Raw genomic sequence first — 21,550 nt, forward strand, 5'->3', positions numbered from 1 at the left:
GGATTCCACCAGTCTCTGGCCTGGGAGGCCACCTAGCCCGACACTCCTGGTAACCACATACTGATAACGAAGAGGTGACAGCTGGGATACCACAGGTGGCAGAACACCCCAGAACCAGGGATGGCCTACTGGTCACCTGCAAGCAGCCACAGCAGACTGGGACATGGCTTCAAGCCCTACTGCCTGGCCCAGCAATCTCAGGTCGGCTTGAAGACCCGGGCTGGAAGAATAAAGGTCTAAGAGAGGATCTGAGGGCAGGAGAGAAATCCATAATTCAGGTGTGGTGGCACACACCTTTAATCCCAGCACTCATGAAGCAGAGGCAGGTAGATTAAAACCAGAAGCCAGCCTGGTCTACCTGAGTTCCAGGCCAGCCTGGGCTACACAATGAGAGACAAGTCTCAAAATGAGAGGGGAGGGTATGAAGGTGGAGGCCCAGTGGAGGACAATCAATTCCTGAGGCCCCAATGGGTCAGCATCCCAGAAACTCCTTGGACAATAAGGTTTTGCGCCTCTTTTTTTTTTTTTTTTTCTTTTCTGGCCAGCAAAATCACCAAGGGAAACAGAAAGGTGTGGAGCCCTAGTTCTTGTGATGTCCCTTTCCCTACCCACCAAGGGGTAACGGGAATCTAGGATCCAGTGGGAAAATCCCCTTAGAAGTTATGCCACACACGAGCCAGTTTAAATTTTTTTTTTAATGCAGAGAGAGAGAGAGAGAGAGAGAGAGAGAGAGAGAGAGAGAGAGAGAGAGAGAGAGAACGGCTTCATTGCATAGAATCCACTTTCTCCCCGCCAGGCAGCCTGTCATCTGTGGCTGTCTCTCACAATCTAAATGATCTCGTAGAAATAAGATCTAATATCTTTGTCAACCATAACTTCCGTCTGAAAACTGACAGACCAAACCTAAGAGGTGCAAAGCAAATCTAGGGCTGCCCCCACTACAGAGGGAGACCCAGCCCATCCTGTGATGCCCAGACACCAAGATGGTATCTATACTGGGGTCTAAAGAGGCCAGACAACCCCCTGCAGCCACTGACATTCAAGGCCTGGAACATCTTGCTAAACAAAACCATTTATCAAGGACTCCATACTAGCCAGGCAGTGGAGGCACAAGCCTTTAAACCCAGCACTCAGGAGGCAGAGGCAGGCGGATCTCTGTGAGCTCAAGGCCAGTCTGGTCTACAAGAGCTAGTTCCAGGACAGGCTCCAAAGCTACAGAGAAGCCCTGTGGGGGGGGTAAGGGGGGGCAAACAAAAAAGAACTCCATACAAGTTATCAGTAGGACCCCTGGTCCCCAATAACACTGAGATAGTGAATGGTATTAGCAAATCATCTTGTTTCCATTTCACAAGTACTGTTCATGGGCACAGTGGGGCATGATGGGGCCTGGTCGAGGGGAAGAGAAAGGTTTCACAGGCTCTCAGCAGGTAGGTCTCTGCTTGCTCCCATGCAATAAAACGTAGCCTTATATAAGCTTGTCTGGAGCTTGTACAAAACCAAAACACATCTGAGAACAGTGTACAGCTCACACTGGAAGCTCCTTTTCTGAACCTTATGCCAGGGAGCCCATTTCTTCCAGATCCAAACACCTAAGAACTCAGGGTGAACTGATGAAAGTCATGGGCTCCCCAGGCGTAGCCCCAAGCTCAGTCCAGTTAAAGCCCTTCCCCTGTGGCATAAGATCTGTCCTGTGACAGCACTGGGCAGTGGCATTGTGGGACAGTAGGAGAAAAAGTCGGTCCACTGCAAAGCTGCTGTGACAACAGAGCCTCTTGAGTAGCCTGGTCCTTCCCAGTGGGTCTGCCCACAGCCTGGTTTTCCAGTCAGCTGACATCCTCTTGGCCAGACCTCAGACCAAACACTTTTCTCATCCTTCAAAGTCTCATACTAGGTACATACAGTAGATGTGAGTTCACAGAGGCAGGAGCCACACATCTGTGTTAAAAAGGCGGATGTGGCCTCTTTAACCTTCTGCAGTTATGGCTTTCTTAACACGATTCCCTGTCAGCCAAGTTCTCCAGAGAGGGACTTCTGAGTCATGGCCTCACAGCCCAGAAGGGTCCAAGATAGTTAGCTGCTCAGTGAACCCACAACAACAGCGCCATGGCCCTCAGGATGTCTCAGTTCACAGAGGCTGCAGAGATGTGAGGAGACAAGATTCTGTGACAGAGACTAGCCTGAACCTGGATTCACACGAGCTGTAGGGAATCAGCAGGCAGATTCCCTCCTGGAAGCTCTGTAGCTGGGTGCTTTGAGATGAGAAAGCAGCCTAGCCAAGGTTGGCAGAATAAGAACTTTTTACTGCCATTTTACTGCTCCTGTCCCAAGTCAGGTATAGTGGCACACACCCCTAAGCCCAGCATTCAAGATGCTGAAGACAGCCAGGGCTGTAGACATGGTACCACAAACTCACACTGAGGCCCAGGGTCTATCTCCTACATGTCCTAGGTAAGAAAAGAGGAAAATCTTGCCAAGAGCAAATAAAGCAAACAAGCCCCTTAGCTTCAATGAGAAACTTTCTAAAATCGAAATGTAAATTTTACCCAAAGAACTGATATTAAGAACAGTTTCAGTTAGGGGGCTGGAAAGATGGCTCAGGGTTTAAGAGCACTGACTACTCTTCCAGGTCCGGAGTTCAGTCAGTTATCAGCAGCCACACAGTGGCTCACAACCACTTAGAATGAGATCTGGTGCCCTCTTCTGGCCTGCAGGCAGAACACTGTTTACATAATACAGTAAGTTTCAGTTCAATCATTTAACACTTGTGTGCCACGCAAGACTTCAGTTTATTAATTTTTGGTAACAATAATTTAAAAGGTACAAAGGGTCTCATATTACAGAAATATGGAAATATACAATAAAGAAAAATCGGGGGTCAAACTGCTGAAACACAATAGCATCAGCTAGCAAGAAGGCCAGAGGCCAATGTGAATTACCCCAGCAACCAATATGCTTGCTTTCATTGTTTTGGGTTTTAAGACAGCTTCATGTATGTACCCCTAACTAGCCTCAAACTCACTGGGTGAATTCTGGATTTTGTTCCATAAACACGAAAACAGATCAATACACAGAACAGACTAATTCGCACTGGCTGTTAGGTGCATCTGCAGCCTGCAATCTGAACTGAACACACATTAACAGCCCACACAGTACGGTTTCAGGTGTTTAGTAGGAACTCACCAGGTAAAGTCGGGCATTGTGGCACAAACCCTAATCCCAGTGTTTGGGAGACAGAGGTAAGTTTAAGAGGCTGACCTAGTCGGCACAGCAAGTTCTAGGCCTAGTCAGGGTTAATAAGTGGATCAAATTTCAATAGTACCTGTTCACACACTCAAAAATCTGCATCTTTTAGGGAAGCTGACTTCAACCCTGGCTTTACCACTGACAAAAACCAAGACTGGTGCATGGGCTACCACTGGAAATCCTATCTACAAAGCCTTTTCAAGACTCTGCACTAACTAGAAATGGGGCAAAGAATACCTTGAAAAAAAAAAATACTGCTTTTCACAAAAATGACGACTGGGCCTGGGCCAGCCAGCAAGTGTTCCAAATCATGCCAAAGTCTCTCGTGACTAAAGTTGGAGGTTGTGTGAAGCAGAGATGCTCTGATGTATGGGGTCTCACACACACACCCTGTACACGATTAGCACCAGCAGGCTAATGCCTAGATTGCACAGGACTGACTTCAACAATGATGAAGCATCTCAATTATTCACTGAAGAACTAAGCTTGGCAACGCTCTTCTTACAAAACACTACTTAGTGCTTGGTGTAGAAACCAAATAATAAAGCAGGCTTTTCCCCTTGACAGTACTATGTTTGTGTGCAAAGTGCTAGTTTTATTTACAAACTCAAGTAAACGCTAGAGTCCACGGGAAGCAGTGAATGAGGCTCACATCTTTTAAACAGTCTTATGGCAACATGCTGAATCCTGCTTGCTGGAGGGTCGCCTCTCATAGAGCCTGGGTCTGTTGGTGCTTGGGGCCAAAGGCTATCACACACTACTCCCAGAAGCCAAGGGCAGAATCTCCCCTAAGAATCCGAGTACCTTTAACATCCTTCCTCTAGTAACACAACTAGCAAAAAGGGACCAACTGAGGTAGCTACCCAGTTCTTAGATACCGGTTAACAAATTCATGGTGTAGCCCATTGATTGCTTTTGCTGACTTTTTTTATGACAAGGGGAGAACAATAATCAGCAAAGAGCAGGCAGTTTACTCAGAAGTCAGCATCCAAGGTGAAAGAATTCTCTGCTGAATTTGACATCACCCCCATCCTCTGATACTCGCCCACTCGCTTCTCAAAGAAGTTTGTCTTTCCTTCTAGTGAAATATTTTCCATGAAGTCAAACGGATTTTCTACTTTGAAAATCTTGCTGAACCCTAGCTCCAGCATAAGCCTGTCCGCCACGAATTCAATGTATTGCTTCATCAGGGTGCAGTTCATCCCGATGAGCTTCACAGGCAGGGCCTCCGTGAGAAACTCCTGCTCTATCCTCACTGCATTGATAATGATTTCTTGTACTCTTTGCTCCGATGGCTTGTGTACCAGGTGCCTGAACATCAGGCAGGCAAAGTCACAGTGTAAACCCTCATCTCTGCTAATAAGCTCATTGGAAAATGTAAGGCCAGGCATCAGTCTCCGTTTCTTGAGCCAGAATATTGACGCAAAAGAGCCAGAGAAGAAGATCCCTTCCACAGCAGCAAAGGCCACAACTCGTTCTCCGTAGGTAGCTTCTTTGTCCCCAATCCAACGCAGGGCCCAGTCGGCCTTCTTTTTCACACAAGGCATTGTCTCAATAGCATTGAAGAGATATTCCCTGTCGACAGAAGTATACCATGAACCATACCAGACCCCTAGTAGCACAGCAGCTTGTAGTGCAAGGCCCGATGAGCTGTTCCACACCAGCTTTCCATCCTGGTGTCAGCTGATCACCCTAACCCTGACTTTCCACCCTCTACCTCCAAAATATAAAAGCCTCTTTCTCTTTATTAATTTTCTATAATCCCCTAATGTAGAGTAACATTTTACCAAACTGGTCTAAAGTTAATCTTTTAACTCAGTATTGTCAAGAGTATGTAATTCCCCTCACTTCCAGTTCATTTTTTAAATAATCATTTGTAGCCACATTTTTATATTTATTAATGTATGTGAGTGTTCTATCTCCATGTAAGCCTGCATACTCAAAGAGGGCATTTAAGATCCCACTATAGACAGCTGTGAGCCACATTTGGTTGCTTGGGTCCTCTTGAGTAGCCAGCACTCTTAGCTGCTGAGCCATCTCCAGCCCAGTAGCCACATTTTTAATTTTTTTTTTTTTATGTATGAGTGTTTTGCCTGAATGTTTCTTTGCGCCACGTGTGGAGTACCTGTGGAGGCCAGTAGGGGGCATATGATGTAACTGGAGTTAAATGGGTTATGAGCTGCCCCAAACTGCTGTGTAGGGGTTAGAAACCCAAACCAGGTCCTTTGAAAGAGCTTAACCACTGAGTCATCTCTCCAGGCCTTCCTTGGTTTGTTGTTTGGTTTTGGACACAGTATCTCATCTGGCCAGACCTGGAACAACGGCAATGCTGCTTCTGGTCTCTGGGGTGCTGGGATTATAGACATGAGCTACAACACATTCGATTTTTCATTGAGCGAGTAATAAAGTGAATTTGGGTCCTTTGCTCAAAGCAGCCAGGACTAAGGGCCCTAGAAGTATCTACAGTCTTAGTCAGTCTGCCTGTTCGCCTTGTGAACAAAAATACTTGAAATACAATAGTAAGTTCGTGAGTCCTGGGTATCTTAGCATACACACCATGTGGATACTCACCTCTCTTTGGAATCTTTAATGTAAGTGTCGATGAGGAGACTGTACATTTCAGAATGTATGTTTTCCATGGCAATTTGGAAGCCATAGAAACAGCGGGCCTCTGTAACCTGAACTTCTTGGCTAAAGCGCTCCACCTAGTGGTAATGAAATAAACAAGAGTTAAACCTGAAAAACGACTGGTTGCAGCTCACCTTTGAGCATACTAGGATTAATTCCAGCCCTGAGGCACCCTCCTAAAGCAGGAATCTTTGAGGCCATCTTGGTCTGCTTACTGAGTTCTAGGCCGGCCAGGATTACAGTGAGAATTTGTTTCAAAAATATAAGCAAAACACACCCAGGCGGCCCGGGTTCGACTCCCGGTGTGGGAACCAAAAAAAAAAAAAAAAAAGTAAACCAAAAACTAGAAACAAGTTTGCTCCTATATATTGTAGTACAGATCTTCACGTTGCTGCAATAAAGCATATTATTTTATGTCACATGCTCAATTTACTACCAGGAAATAAAGAACTCTTATTTTGCTGGTCTAACAAAACTGTTAATTTTGTCTTTTTTGAGACAGGGTTTCTCTGTGTAACAGTCCTGGCTGTCCTGGAACTCACTCACTTGGTAGACCTGTGTGGCCTTGAACTCACAGAAATCTGCCTGTTTCTGGGCGTGAGTCAGCACTGCCTAGCTAAAACTGTTTTTTTAATGTGCATAGGTGTTTTTGCCAGCATATATATATCTGTACACCAGAAAAGGGAGTCAGATCCAATGTTAATTGAGTTACAGCAAGTAACTCAACCTCTGAGCCACTCTCCAGGCCCTGCAGGGCTTAACATCTTATTCATTCTCTTTTAATTAATCCATTTACAATGAAAAGAAATATATAACCAAATTATACAAAGCCACAAAAAGATAAGTGTGGTAGCTAGCTACAAAGAGAAACCTTACCGCTGCAACTTGGCAGAGGAAAAACTAAGATGAATGCTAACATATATCCATAGTTCTTAAAGATTTTACGTGTGTATGCCTTTGAATGGATAAGTACGGGCATGTCCCAAGGACGCCAGTGTGAGCCATCAGATGCCCTGGAGCTAGAATCACTAGCAGATGTGAAGCCAGCCAATATGGGTGCTCAGAACAGAACTTGAGTCTTCTGCACAGGCAGGAAGTGTGTTAACCACCGAGTGGAGCCATCTCTCCAGCCCCCATTCACAGGAGATAAAGTCACACACCAGTCCTCTATCTCTAAGCGAATTACAGCTACGTCATGCAGACTCACCAGGTTTTCATTGACAATGCCATCACTCGCCGCAAAGAAAGCCAGGACGTGAGATATAAAATGTCTCTCGTCGGGTTTCAGCGCTTCCCAGTGTTGAATATCCTTGGAGAGGTCGACCTCCTCAGCCGTCCAGAAGGAGGCCTCGGCTTTCTTGTACATCTGCCAGATATCATGGTATTCGATGGGAAAGACCACGAAGCGGCGGGGATTTTCTCTCAGTAAGGGCTCATCCTCAACGCTGGGCTTAGTAGATTCTTTACTTTCCTGTTGGGTGAGAGAAACAACCACCCCAAAAATATTAATCGAACCAGACGAACTTTCTAGTGTCTCTCATCAGATCAGGTACTTTCACTGGCTGGGAATTCCGTGTGGCTCGCTGTCACATTGCATGCTATGGTGACCCTCCTAACGAGGAGACCCTGATAGGCAGGCCGACCCAAGTAGGGCATCCTAAGGAGACATTTTGGCGGGAACCTGGAGGGGCTGAGGCAGACAGCTGGGACAATGCAACTTTGGCGCCAACGGCGGCGGACGTCCCGCCCCCTGCCGGCAGCTCCATGGATCACCCACCCACCTGAGCCTCCCTCGGGTCACTCACCGATTCGGCCGGGTCCAGCAAGATTCTCCTCGCAGCCTTGCTCGCCAGGATGCGGGTCCCGCTGAGACTCGGGGGCGTGTTCTCCTTCTCGGACAGGTGGAGTCGCTTCAGCGGTGACACCTTCAGCTGCTGCTGGTCGGTGATGGTGGCGAGCGGGACGCGGGCGGAGAGCATGGCGAGCGAGGGCGGCGGCCGAGGCGACGGAGAAGGTGGCGGAACGACTAGAACCCGGAGCACAGGCGGCCCGCCAGCCTCCGCACCTTTTAAAAGGCCCGCGGAGGGGGCGGGCCCGCGCTTCCCATTGGCTCATTGGCTGGAGCGTGCACCGGGCGCGGGAGTTGCGCCGTCCGCTCTTCCGCACAAAGACCTCTGCCACGGAGTCTGCGCCGACCCCGGGGGCGCGCGGGCGCTCGGGGGCCCGGAACCGTTTGGGGTGGCGGGAGGCACGGCTATGGGCGAGCACCCGGATCGGGGAGGAGCGGGGAGTTGTCGCCGAGGTTGGTGCCACGGCTTGGCGAGATGCTGCCGACCTCTGGGCTGCGTCGCCTGCACTGTCTTTACGTCCCTGCTATGGGGGTGCGGAGAATCCAGCTAGGACCGAGTAGCCTGGGGAGGGAGGACTACCGAGCCCCGCAACTTTCGGGGTCACCAGTCAGGAGACTGGTAACCGCACCCACCCCGCGGGATTAGCAGAGGGGAGGGCTTTAAACGAGGGTTCGCGTAAAGGCGATCTGTTGTAAGCCTTCAGGCTCGCTAAAGGGGTACGGAGACGGCCTTGGATATAGTGTCAGCCCCTTGTCCCCCGTTTCCCGCTTGTTTTAAAAGTCGCTCTTTTTTTTTTCCAGGAAGTTCAGAGGATGATTACGCGCCACACATTGGTTTTACGACTCCCTGGCCGTCCAGTTGTCGGAAGACGAATTTGAAAATTCCTGCGGTGAGGGTGGAGACGGGAACTCCCGCTTTCGTCTGGCTTTGTAGGTGGCTTTCGGCTTCGCCCTGGGGAGGGGCACCGACATGCCAGAGATAAGTGCCCTAAAGGAACGTTGAGTTCCCGGGGAAGAAACGTGGAATGCTCCCCTCTGCCTGCGTCAGTACAGTGCCCCGAGTTCTCTCAGTGTAGAGGAGAGAAAAAAAAACTATCACTGAACGCAAAGTGGCAACTCGAACTTCAGGCCGGCAGCCCTGTTACTGCCTCACCCAGCTGCTCTTTGTAGACATAAATAAACTGAATTGTCGGCTTCACTAATACACACGCCAGTATCCAGCCCCAAAACAACTGGTCTCCCCCAACCCCCTTTAAAATAAAGCCATCTTAGTATCCTAGACTGGCCTCAAACTCCACGCGTAGTTGAGGATGACCTTGACCCGGTCTTCCCGACTCCCTCCAGCTCCCGCGGGGGAATTACTGGCGGGTATCCACCACCGTGCAGTTTAGGCCTCCTTCCCTGCTAAGCCTACTGGGCCATATCGATAAAGATTTTTTGTTAATGATTTGAATTTTGTTAATTATTAGAATATAGACATTGCCTAATTCACCTTTTACTTTTCAGTAATCAGTATCCGAGGGCCACCTTTCCTGGTGTTCTCAATACAAATGAGGTCCTGACTAATAAAATAACATTGAGGGGAAGAGGGAGGGGGAAGGTAGGCGCCATTCTCTCCTCCCGCCACATCAAAGCGCCTATTCCTCCCGCCAAGCGGGCAGAGCTAAGGGGGCCGCGCTGCCCCCGCCCCCGGCGCCCCGACCTGTCAGGAGTTGCGCGCTTTTGCATTTGGCGCCAGTTTTGACCTCTGCTCCGTGATTGGTCGACTTCGCTTCAAACGTCTCAAGCCCCGCCCACCCCTCAGCCCGCGTTCGGCAGTCACTCCCAGGAGCTGGGGCACGTCAGCGTTCCGGCGACCAGAGGTGGGGAAACTGAGTCCCCGGGGAGATCGAGTACTTCCCGCAAATCCACTCAGCAGTCTGCATCAGAGTGACAAGAATATAGGCCCAGCACCCACTGCCCCTGTGCATCCGGATCAGGTCACGGGTATTTTCAATCCTGATGAAAAGGGAAAATAAGTAATTTCAGGTCTTTTATAGGTAAGGAAATAAAGGCCAGACAGACCTGGAAACGTCCAATAGCACCTTGAGTCGCACCACTAGACCCTCCCTGACTCCCCTTGTTCTTGTTTGGAAATTTATTTAGGGTGACATGGTGGAACCCGCTAGTGTGAAGGTCAGAGGTCAACCTGTGGAAATTGGAGCTCTCCTATTCTGCCGGGTCCTAGGGATGGATCTCATGAAGGTGGTCTTGGCCGCAGAGCATCTTGCCAGACACCCGTACACACCTTTTTATTAGGAATGTTCCCAACGGACAGAAAAAGTGTTTAATCCCAGCCCTTGGAGGTCATTTAGAGGCCAGCCTGGTCTACAGAGTAAGTTTCAAGCCAGCTTAGGCTACATAGTAAGACCTGATCTCTAAATAAATCAATAAATAAGAAAGAATTTAGGGAGTCAGAGAGTTGGCTCAGTGGTTAAGAGTACTTAACCGCTCTCAAAGGTTCTCTCAAAGGACATGGGTTTGGTTCCTGTCACCCACATGGTGGCTCACAACCAACTGAAACTCTAGCTCCAGGGGACCCAACATTCTTTTCTAACCTCCTAGGGCACCAGTCCAAGGCTGAGCACTCAGATGTGCTGGCAGGAGTTCTTGTGTCCTCTGCACATCCGTGGTTCTGGCAGCACACACCAGGACAGTGCGAGCCCTTCCTCCATAGCCTCCTGCCTTCATGTACCGGTTAGGGCTCACACAGGCAACTCCAGTTAGATCCGGGCACCTTACATTTCTTTCACAACCGAATACTACATCATACTGCAAACTGTTATTTTCTTGGGTATAACTCTAGCATTGTGATATGAAGAGAATAGCTTTAGTATCAGCCTGTTGAAATGCTGATTAGTAAGAGGGTAAAATCTACAATTCATTTTTGTTTTGTTGTTGTTGTTGTTGTTATTGTTGTTGTTGTTGTTGTTAGTTGGTTGGTTGGTTGATTGGTTGGTTTTGTTTTTCCAAGACAGGGTTTTTCCATGTAGCCCTGGCTGTCCTGGAACTCACTCTGTAAACCAGGCTTGTCTTGAGCTCACAGGGATCCGACTGCATCTGCCTTTTAGGTGTGCATCACTATACCCAGCTTCCGGATAACTTACTTGCTTTTTATTTTATTACTTACTTTCTTTTTATTTATTTCTTTTATGTGTGTGAGTGTTTTGCCTACATGTACGTACGCCTGAGGCCAGAAGAAGGCACTGAATCCCCTGGAACTGGAGTAAATAGCTACCGTGACCCACCATGTTGATGTTGGGAACTGAACCCAGTTCTCTGCAGGAGCATCAAGTGCTCTCAATCACTGAGTCACCTCTCTAGCCCCAACACTTCAATTTTTTAAAAATGACTTATTTAACTTTATTGTATGTGCACTGGTGTGAAGGTGTCAGATCCTCTGGGACTGTAGTTACAGACAGTTGTGAGCTGTCATGTGGGTGCTGGGAATTGAACCCTCGTCCTCTGGAAGAGCAGCCAGTGCCCTTAACCACTGAGCCATCTCTCTAGCCCCCCATTTAAATCTTTTTTTTAATATTTATTTATTTATTATGTATACAACAGTCTGAAGAGGGCACCAGACTCCATTACAAATGGTTGTGAGCCACCATGTGGTTGCCGGGAATTGAACTCAGGACCTTTGGAAGAGCAGGCAATGCTCTTAACCACTGAGCCATCTCTCCAGCCCCCCACTTAAATCTTTTTTAAAAACATCCTTATTTAAGTCAGGAGCTTGTGTGTCTCAGACTTGCATTCAGCTCAGCGTGTAGCTGAGGATGACCTCGAACTTCTGCTCTTCCTGTCTTCGCCACCGAGGTGTCCAAATCACAGGCAGGTGCCACTGTGCCTGGATCACATCCTACCCAGTTTCTACCGTGCTGGGGACTGAACCCAGGGTAGCACTCCACTGAGTTTCCCTCCGCCAGTGACTTCTTTCTAATACAAGGTGCGTGCTCACCTCGTCGGGGAAGAAGGAAGCAAACTTCAAAGTTATTCTGAACTAAAAGACCAGCAGCAGCCTGTACAAGACTTGCAAGTAGGATAGAGATCCCACCGCTAGAAAGGAGGCAGGGAGGGCCGAGGCAGGGAGGGTGGCCGGGAGGCAGGGAGGGCCGTGGCCGAGCCTCTCATGGCCACTCTAATTACCCACTCCTAGCTAAAGGGGGAGTGGGAGACAAAAGCCAGGGAAAACAGCCTTGCAATGATGAACTTCCCAGAAGTGTCGCTGCAAGAGCAGTCAGCCTCTCCTAATGGGAGAGGTGGGCTGGAATGTCCTGTTACCCACTCACTGGATGCTCTTGACTCAGCCAGTCCCTGGAGAAACTCTCTCTGTAGATCAGGCTGGCCTGGAACTCAGAGATCCACCTGCTGGGATTAAAAGTATTCATTACTCCCTTTAATCCCAGCACTTGGGAGGCAGAGGCAGGCGGATCTCTGTGAGTTCGAGACCAGCCTGGTCTACAGAGCTAGTTCCAGGACAGGCTCCAAAGCCACAGAGAAACCCTGTCTCAAAAAACCAAAAAANCAAAAAACCAAAAAAAAAAAAAAAAAAAAAAAAAAAAGTATTCATTACTCATCATCCCCCATCCCTCAGCTAGCATGAGCTTTTAAATATTTTTTTAGATCTGTGTATTTGTGTGTGTGCGTATTAAATGTTGTACCTTCATACATGTCTATTTCATCACATGTGTGCCTGGTGCCGGGAGGTCAGAAGAGGATGTCAGAACCCCTGGGACTGGAGTAATGGCTGGTTGTGAGCCACCATGAGTAGGAACTTTAGAGAGGCCTTTTAATGACTGACAGTTTAGAATCTGGGACAGTCTGCTGTGTGTCACGTAAGCTCTCTGATGAGAAACACTGAGAGAGTTCACAGGCCAGAGTCGCCAGAGGACAGTGGATTCCCTGCTCTCCTGGTGTGGACTCTGACATGACTTCATCTCCCTCATGGAAGACGGTCAACTGGGCCAGCAAGATGGCCCAGCAGCCAAGGAACTTACCTCACAAGCCCACCGCCTGAGTTGGATCCTCAAGCTGGATGCTGAGCACACAGTAAAAATAAATAATTTGTTTTATTATTTTTTTTTTCCAAATGTGCTATTAGTGCTCACAGTGAGGCATCCGAGGTGAGGCGGCCCTTGTGGTGTCGAGCAAGCTGTGAGCCCCAGCTGGCAGAAGCTGTGATGGCTCTGAACCTTCTCCCAGGTTCTCCCAGGTCGTCGTCCAGGCCTGACAGGCTCCTGGAAGGGTTACTGCCGACAGAAGTTTATCTGGGCTGGGCCAGCAGCTGAGCACAGCAGGGCTGGGGAGATAGGTGACTCAGGGGAACTGCACTGGGATGGGGTGACACACGTCCAGATGGCAGGGCAGTATCCCCAGCAGTGGACAGACAAAGAGCACTATGGGAAAAGCACAGATCCAGAGCGCAGGTTCCACACCCACAGCAGGCACAAATCCAAGCCCGAGGGACTCTGGCAAATCTCATTCCCTACCTCCTCCCGGCCTCCGCTCAAATGTCACCTCTCAGTGAAGCTTCCGACTTATATAAACTGGCCACACAGAAAAATAATAAACAAACAAAAACAGATCCTTGACCACATGCCTGGCTTTTTATCCCCATCCATCACGCCAGTCCCTTCCAATGTCCTGTAACACTGGCCCCTCCCCCGTCATCTCAGCCTCTTCAGAGAGAGGAGAACAGGGGAATATCTTCATCAATGCTGCTGAGTGTCCTAGTACATCCCTGAGTGAGGTCGGTCCATAATATTGTAGTCACTTGTTAACTGAACCCTATCAGTGGAGACATAGCCATAGGTTGGAAGGGGGGGAAAAGGCAGGCGTGAACATGCATGCTGGCACAAGCCTTTAATCCCAACATTCCACTCGGAAGGCAGAGGCAGGCAGATCTCTGTGAGTTTGGGGCCAGCTTGGTCTACACAGTGAGTTCCAGGCCAGTTGTAGCTACACAGAGAGGACCCATCCCACCCACCCACCCTTCAAAAAAGGAAAATAAGGACAGGAAATGTAGTTCTTGCTCCGGAGTTTGCCGCCGTAGATTGATAAAAAAACAAACGATGCACACGGGCTTTGGAGGCTCAGAGAAGCTCAGGGATTGTACGCGTCACATATTTTGTTTTGTGCTCCCTGCAAAGATTTACCAATCCATGCGTGGGGTACAAAGTAAGGAAAAAGAAAAGAAACAACTGAACCACTGCTATTTGAATTAACCAGAACTGTGTGTGTTTGCATTTGTATGTGCTGTGTGCATGTACGTCAGCATGCTCTGTGTCTGCTGGCGTCCACACGCAAGCCCCAGATCCCACTGTGGAAGCTAGAGCTCTTTCTATCCAGCAATTAGCCTGTGACCCTGGGCCAGCCAGGTGGACGACGTGGCCTGGACAGGGCCTCTGAGGGGAGAGCGCCACCTACTGGGAGCGTGGCGCAGGGAATTCTAGCGGTGTGGCAGGCATCAAGGAGCAGCAACCGAAGCGGTGGGTTGTCCTAGCGCCACCTACTGGGGGCATGGTGCAGGCACTCCTCCTAGCGACAGCAGTGGTGGGCTGTATTAGTCAGGGTTCCTATTGCTGGGATAGAATGTCGTGACCAAACAACTTGGGAAGGAAAGAGTTTATTTGGCTTATGTGTCCCAGGTCCCTAACCCTAACCATCAAGGGAAGTCAAGGCAGGAACTGAAGCAGATGCCATGGAGGGACTGCTTGCTGCCTTGCTCTCCAATGGCTTGCTCAGCCTGTTTTCATACACAGGTGTGGACTGCCCATAGTGGGTTGAGCCCTCTTACATCAATCAATCAATCAATTAAGAAAATGCCCTACAGACTTGCTTACAAACCCATCTGATGGAGGCATTTTTCTCAATGGAGAGTCCCTCTTCCTAGATGACCCCGACTTGTGTCAAGTTGCCCAGAAAACCAAAGTGCACGGGTCTTAAACTGATATTTCTGAGGCATGACTATTTTAAAAGATGCTTTTTATTGGTTTTAATTACGTGTAACCGTGTGTGCACATGGCTGCCGGTGCTGCTGCGGCTCTGGCCTGGAGCTACAGACACCCAGTGCGGTTGCTGGGAAGGGAACTGGGGTCCTCTGCAGCCAGCATGTGCTCCTAACTGCAGAGTCCCCCAAGGCATGACTCTGGTGCCTTCAGAATTCTCTACTGCTCAGGTTAGCCTGATTTCTGCTGACTTTCTGAGCCAGCTCCCCAGCTCCTTCCGTTTCTTCATCAATACCAGGATCCCTTCATGCAGTGTGCTGGCTGACTTTATGTCAGCTTGACATAAGCTAGAGTCATCTGGGAGGAGGGAACCCCAGTTAAGAAAATGCCTCCATAAGACTGGGCCACAGGGGGGCTGGAGAGATGGCTCAGCGGTTGAGAGCATTGCCTGCTCTTCCAAAGGTCCTGAGTTCAATTCCAAGCAACCACATGGTGGCTCACAACCATCTGTAATGAGGTCTGGTGCCCTCTTCTGGCCTTCAGGCATACACACAGACAGGATATTGTATACATAATAAATAAATAAATAAATAAATAAATAAATAAATAAATAAATATTAAAAAAAAGACTGGGCCACAGGCAAATTTGTAAAGCATTTTCTGAGTTATTGACTGATCTGGGAGAGAACAGCGCATTGTGGGTGGAGCCATCTCTGGACTGGTGGCCCTGGGTTCTATAAGAAAGCAGACTGAGCAAGCCACAGGGAGCAAGCTGGTAAGCAGCACCCCTCCATGGCCTCTGCATCAGCTCCTGCCTCCAGGTTCCTGCCCTGTTTGAGTTCCTGCCCTGACTTCCATCCGTGATGGACTGTGATGTGGAAGAGTAAGCCAAAGAAACCCTTTCCTCCCCAGCTCACCTTTGGTCATGGTGTCTCATCACAGCCATAGTAACCCTGACTAGGACATGCAGTGTTTGTCTGCTCACCAAGAGCCCTGATAGCCACTGGCACAGGTGCCCTTTGCCCTCTAGAATACCCCCCCCAAATACCTACCTGATGGCATCAAACCCTGAGCTATGGGCCTGCAGTTCTCTCTACACCAGGAGGTCTCTGGGTCCTACTAACCTCTGCATCTTCAGGGCCCGGATTGGATGCTCAGCACTGATGACTGAAAAAGTTATTTATGTCATCTGAGAAGGTAGGCTGCAACGCCACCCCCATTGCCACTACTGGGCACTCAGCAGGCCTTTGCTGACCCCAGTCACCAGCGTTGCTGCCTGGTCCCCTGGAGGCTCTGTCCAAAGGACAAAAACAGAATGCCATTGTGAAGGTGTCTCATATTAGCTTGCCAGCCTCCCCGCAAGGAGCAGAGCGTGGTCTGGGTTACAGGCCTAGAGCTACACTCAGTTCTGAGGAAGCAGAAGCACTTCGGACCAGATGCATGTGTTTCCCCTCAGGCCCCTGGGTAGCTCTCCATGGGCACCCCCCTCACAGCGCTTGTTTTGAGCTTTTTGTCAAAGGACAAAAACAAATGGACAGGGGGCTGGAGAGATGGCTCAGTGGTTAAGAGCACTGGCTGCTCTTCCAGAGGTCCTGAGTTCAATTCCCAGCAACCACATGGTGACTCACAACCATCTGTAATGAGATCTGACGCCCTCTTCTGGCCATGTGGGCATACATGGACACATAATGTTGTATACATAATAAATAAATAATAAATCTTTTTTTTTTTTTTTTGGTTTTTCGAGACAGGGTTTCTCTGTGGTTTTGGAGCCTGTCCTGGAACTAGCTCTGTAGACCAGGCTGGTCTCGAACTCACAGAGATCCGCCTGCCTCTGCCTCCAGAGTGCTGGGATTAAAGGCATGCACCACCACCGCCCGAATAATAAATCTTTAAAACAAAACAAAACAAAACAAATGGACACATCTCCTGCCAATGGCCCGGCTGCTCCAGGTCATTTCATCCTGACATTCTGGCTGTCCATCAGAGCTGGGCAACAGAGGAAAAGGAGGACACCATATACAGTGTGCCACATGTCAGGGGACCAGCTCAAAACTCACTAGTAGGTCATGTCTAAGACATTAGCCTCTGCACCTCTGAAAGACCTTCCTTTGGGGTGGCTTCCTCCTGGCTAAGCCACTTTTCAGAAGCACCAAGGACAGTAAGTAGCCTTCCAGAATGCCTGTGTTGTCTCTGCAAGGCAGAGGACCTGTCTCCCCTCTCTACATTCACCCCTGAGGGGCTCCCGGCTGAGGTTCTAGAAACCTTTCCCACCCGGCTCCTCCCCGGATCTCTCAGCAGCAGAGAAGGTCCTGAGAAGCCCTGCAGGAAGGGAACCTGCTTCACTTCACTGGTCTGGATGCAGGCTGGAATAGGTGACCCTTCCCTTGCCCCTCCCTCAGACTCCAGGGTCCACTGCCTGGATGCCATCCTTTGGATCCTGCATTCCAGCTGTAGAAAGGAAAAGCAAAGAAAGCCGTTTCTCTCCCTGCCATGGTCTTCCCCGAGTAGGCTCACCCTCTCTCCCTGACCCTCCCTTTTCCCCAATAGATCTTTATCAATTCTTGGAGAATTTTGTTCTCATCCTCTCTTGAGACAGGATCTCATGAATCCCAGACTGGCAGCAAAACTCACTATAGAGACAGGGATGTCCTTGAACTTCTGATGCTCTTGTCTGCCTCCCAAGTGCTGGTTTTGAGGGTATGTACTGCTACATCTGGTTTGATGTCACGCTGGAGATGAAGGCCGGACTTGGTGCATGCTAGACAAACGATCTACCACCCAGCTTCCAATCTCCTCTTTCCCAGCACCATGGTGCATCGATGGAACAAAGCAGATCATGTATTACTGTCTCCACCAAAGCCCCTCTCCTGCCCTGGGACCCTCAGTGGGTCCTCTCTCCACTGATCTCCAAAGTATACACTGTGCGCAGCCTCTGTGGAGATGTGTTTCCTCATGGTGGTCATCTTGAAGCAACTGCACAGCTACCATTAGGTGATGGGAGCACCTCTGTAACATGAAGGGTCTGCTTGTTGGGGTTTCTGTCCTGTTCCCACAGCCGGTAACCCCAAAAGAAATTACATAGAGGTCTACATAACTTATAAACTGACTGCCCATTAGCTCAGGCTTTGTATTAGCTCTTTTTTTTAAAGATATATTTATTTATTTTGTATACAGTGTTCTGTCTGCATGTGTGCCTGCAGGCCAGAAGAGGGCACCAGATTTCTTTACAGATGGTTGTGCGCCACCATGTGGTTGCTGGGAATTGAACTCAGGACCTCTGGAAGAACAATCAGTGTTCTTACCATCTGAGCCATCTCTCCAGCCCTGTATTAGCTCTTTTACCATATACCAGCCCATTATTCTAGTATATGTTAGCCACATGGCTCCGTACCTTTTTCAGCAGGGTAGGTCACATTTTGCTTCTTCTGTGATCTGAGCAGGACTGAGAGGAATGGGCTTCTTCCTTCCTAGAATGCTCCAGTTCTCATCGCCCCACCTCTACTTCCTGTCTGGTTGACCTACCTATATTTCCTGTCTGGCCAATCAGCGTTTATTTAAAACATAATTGACAGAATGCAGACAATTCTCCCGCACCACTCCTCAGGGAAGAACGGGTGCATTTTAGTAAGTTACAGCCTTCGGAATGGCGCCTTGACCTAGGTAGGACCTAATAGACCTAGACAATAAACAAGGAGGTGGCTGTAAAGGAACAAGCCAGTGACGGATGAGGTGGGACAGTAGGGGTCGCACTCTCTGCTCCAGATCACCCACGCAGTTAGCCTAAAAGGTTCATGTAGTGAAGGCTTGGCTCCAGGTGGGGGTGCTAGTGAGAGGGCCATGGTTCATGAGGGGGCGCTAACCTCACCAACGGACTGACCAACCCACGGATGTTGAATGGGCTATTAGGAGGTGGGGCCTAAAGAGAAGGAAGTAGGTCACTGGGGCATGCCTTTGAAGGGTAGGTAGGTCTTGTCCTCTGGAAATTTAGTCTTTCACTCTGCTTCCTGCATCCATGAGGTGAGTATCTCTGCCCCCCACTGTCCCCTCTACCACACCCACTCCAGAAAGGTCCAGAAGCAATGGAACTGGCCCACCATAGGCTGAAAACCTATGAATCCAGATATGCCAGCCTCTCTCTTTTTTGTTAGCCATTTCATCACTGCCACAAAAGCTCACTGATGCTCTCTTTTTGTTGTTGTTTATTGCTTTGTTTGTTTTTCTGTGAAACAGCCCTGGCTGTCCTGGAACTCTCGCTTTTGTAGACCAGGCTGGCCTTGAACTCCCAGAGCCTGCCCCGAGAGCTGGGATTAAAGGCCTGTGCCACCACATCCTTCAAACTGACGCCCTCCTGAGCTCCCTCCCCTCTCCTCGTGCAAACGTGGGACCGGATCAGCGCTCTGTACGGGGTCCACTGGAACCACAGCTGATCTCGCCTCGACCATCACACTCAGTTCCCAGATGTCAGAAGCGCCAGACAGCCGAGACTGTTCCACTAGAGACCGCCAGGGGGAGCCGTTGGCTGCATGGTCAAAGGGACACTGCCTGTGAGAGGCAGATGAAAGGTCCCTTCCCTTGCTGCAGTCTAAAGGACAGAACCAGAGAAACGGGATCTGAAAAAGAATTGGGGGAGGCAACTGCAGCTATGGCGTGGAGTCCAGGGTAGTGCAATGGCATCCATTATATAGAAGACACCAGAACACATTTGCACATTTTATCCTTAAGGAGACTTTGTTTTGACATGGTCTCACTATGTACACCAGGCTGGCCTCAAACTCAGCGACAGGCCCTGCCTCTGCCTCAGAGTGCACCACCACTGAGCCGGCCTGCAGTCAGCTTCAAAGGTAGCTCTGCTGGGACTGTCTCATGGATGTGGGGTGTGAAGCGAGAACGGATGGACAAGGGAATAAGAGAAAAACAATCCGCTCCTCTCGAGTACCGGGTACCAGGATCACAGGTGCGCACCGCCGCACCTCGTTTATGCAGGGCTGGCCGCTGAACGCAGGGCTTGGTGCATACAAGGCAAGCACTGAGCCACCTTCCCAGGCTGCAAAGGAGACCCTTTCATTCTGCATCACAGTAGCAAAACCCAAGTCTGTCTGAACAGACTATGTTGACACTTCCCGCTGAGCCGCTGGCTGGCCCCGAGGATAGACAGCACCTATCCAAAAGCCACCATACCGTGAGATGCTGCACCTGCCATCAACCCATCCTTTCTCCACCCGCTCCTTTCACCGGCCACACCAGCCCTATGCCTTTAGCCAGCATCTCTGCTAACTCCCCTCCCAGAATAGACAGCCTGCATACTGCATTGAGACCAAGTCCTATCGATGTGTCCAAAATCAGCAAGTAGGATGGGGAAATGACTTTGTGGTTAAGACTACTGGCTGTTCTTCTGGAAGACTCAGGTTCTGTTGCCAGCACCCACGTGACAGATTACAACTGTCCGTAACTCCGGTTCCAGGGAATCTAACGCCTTCTTCGGGCTCCTACATATATACATACACCAGGCTTGCATACATATATATATGCAGGCAAACAGACATATATTCAGGCAAAGCATTCATGCACATAAAATGAAACAGATGAATCTAGGAGGCCAGAGAATGGCACTCCCCCTGAGGCTGCAGGGACCAGAGCAGGGGGAGGATTGGCCATTTTCAGCCCTTTCAGGATGAGGGATTAACTCCCAGAGAAGGGGAGGACGCAATGCTACTTTGTTTGTTTGTTTGTTTTTTGTTTGTTTGTTTTTCAAGACCTGTTTCTCCACGGCTTTGGAGCCTGTCCTGGAGCTAGCATTTGTAGACCAGGCTGGCCTTGAACTCACAGAGACCTGCCTGTTTCTGCCCCCAGTGCTGGGATTAAAGACGTGCACCACCGCACAGCTGCTGGGTCACTTTTGCACCCCCTCCCTGCCATTAGCTTCACCAAGTTGCTCACCCACTCCTCTCCTCAACCATGGCACACCTGTTGGTGGGAGGGCACTATCTCTGTCAATTTCACCTCTGACCCCAGTGCCTAGCATAATGCCAGAGACACAGGCGATCAATGGGTGCCCACAGAACTACAGACTTCAAGTCCCTGAGATGTAGACGGCACCTCCATGCATTTAACGATGCCCCTTCCTGAGTCATCACCGGACCACACATGCCATAGTTGCTCAGTCTCCACGTGGGAACCAGAGACCAGGCAGGCAAATCAAATGGAAGCACTCGCTCCCAACTCTCCTTTGCCTCGGCCAGGATGCTGAAGCACACAGCCAGAAACAGGAGTGAGACCCCCACGACGAAAACTGCTGCAGCCCCACGTTGTAGCTCAAGCTCAGGGGTGCTGCTCTTGACTCCAGGGTCTGGGAGAAGTTACCATGACAACCAGAGCTTGCTGTCAAGGGCAGCTACTATTCAGATTTCCACTGGGGCTCCAGTTCAGTCGAGAGCCTGCTGGATGGTGGCTCTGATGCTACCCAACTTCAAACGAACCATCCTTGTAGTTGTCCCCGAGAAGTGGCCACGTGGATAGCAGGTTAAACTGTCCATGCGGATGCTGCTTCAAGGAACACAGGTGCAACCTTGCCAGACCATAGATGCTCTCTGTGCAGCACTGTGCTGGTCCATCCATAGTGGTGGCTCGGCAGGGATGGAGGGCGACAGCCAGAAGCCAGGATCCTATCTTAGGCTGAGAAAGGCAAAAAGAAAGCACAGCCGCACCGGGCGGTGGTGGAGCACGCCTTTAATCCCAGCACTCGGGAGGCAGAGGCAGGCGGATCTCTGTGAGTTTGAGACCAGCCTGGTCTACAAGAGCTAGTTCCAGGACAGGCTCCAAAACCACAGAGAAACCCTGTCTC

At 49.7% G+C, this 21,550-nt stretch overlaps 1 protein-coding gene across 1 annotated transcript; it reads right to left on the minus strand.

Moving 5' to 3' along the window:
* Nucleotides 1–3,501: 3,501 nt before the first annotated feature.
* Nucleotides 3,502–9,076, minus strand: Rrm2 (ribonucleotide reductase regulatory subunit M2). The gene is made up of 4 exons (XM_050142010.1): nucleotides 7,677–9,076; nucleotides 7,079–7,342; nucleotides 5,815–5,948; nucleotides 3,502–4,818 (listed from the first exon to the last, which is right to left on the minus strand). The coding sequence occupies exons 1-4, from the start codon at nucleotides 7,848–7,850 to the stop codon at nucleotides 4,218–4,220; spliced, it is 1,173 nt and encodes a 390-aa protein (XP_049997967.1). The 5' UTR covers nucleotides 7,851–9,076; the 3' UTR covers nucleotides 3,502–4,217.
* Between the last annotated feature and the right edge of the window lie 12,474 nt (nucleotides 9,077–21,550).

The sequence above is a fragment of the Alexandromys fortis genome, unplaced genomic scaffold (assembly GCF_014885135.2).
Source record: "Alexandromys fortis isolate MF-2015 unplaced genomic scaffold, M_Fortis_MF-2015_v1.1 scaffold_30, whole genome shotgun sequence".
Classification (NCBI taxonomy): domain Eukaryota; kingdom Metazoa; phylum Chordata; class Mammalia; order Rodentia; family Cricetidae; genus Alexandromys; species Alexandromys fortis.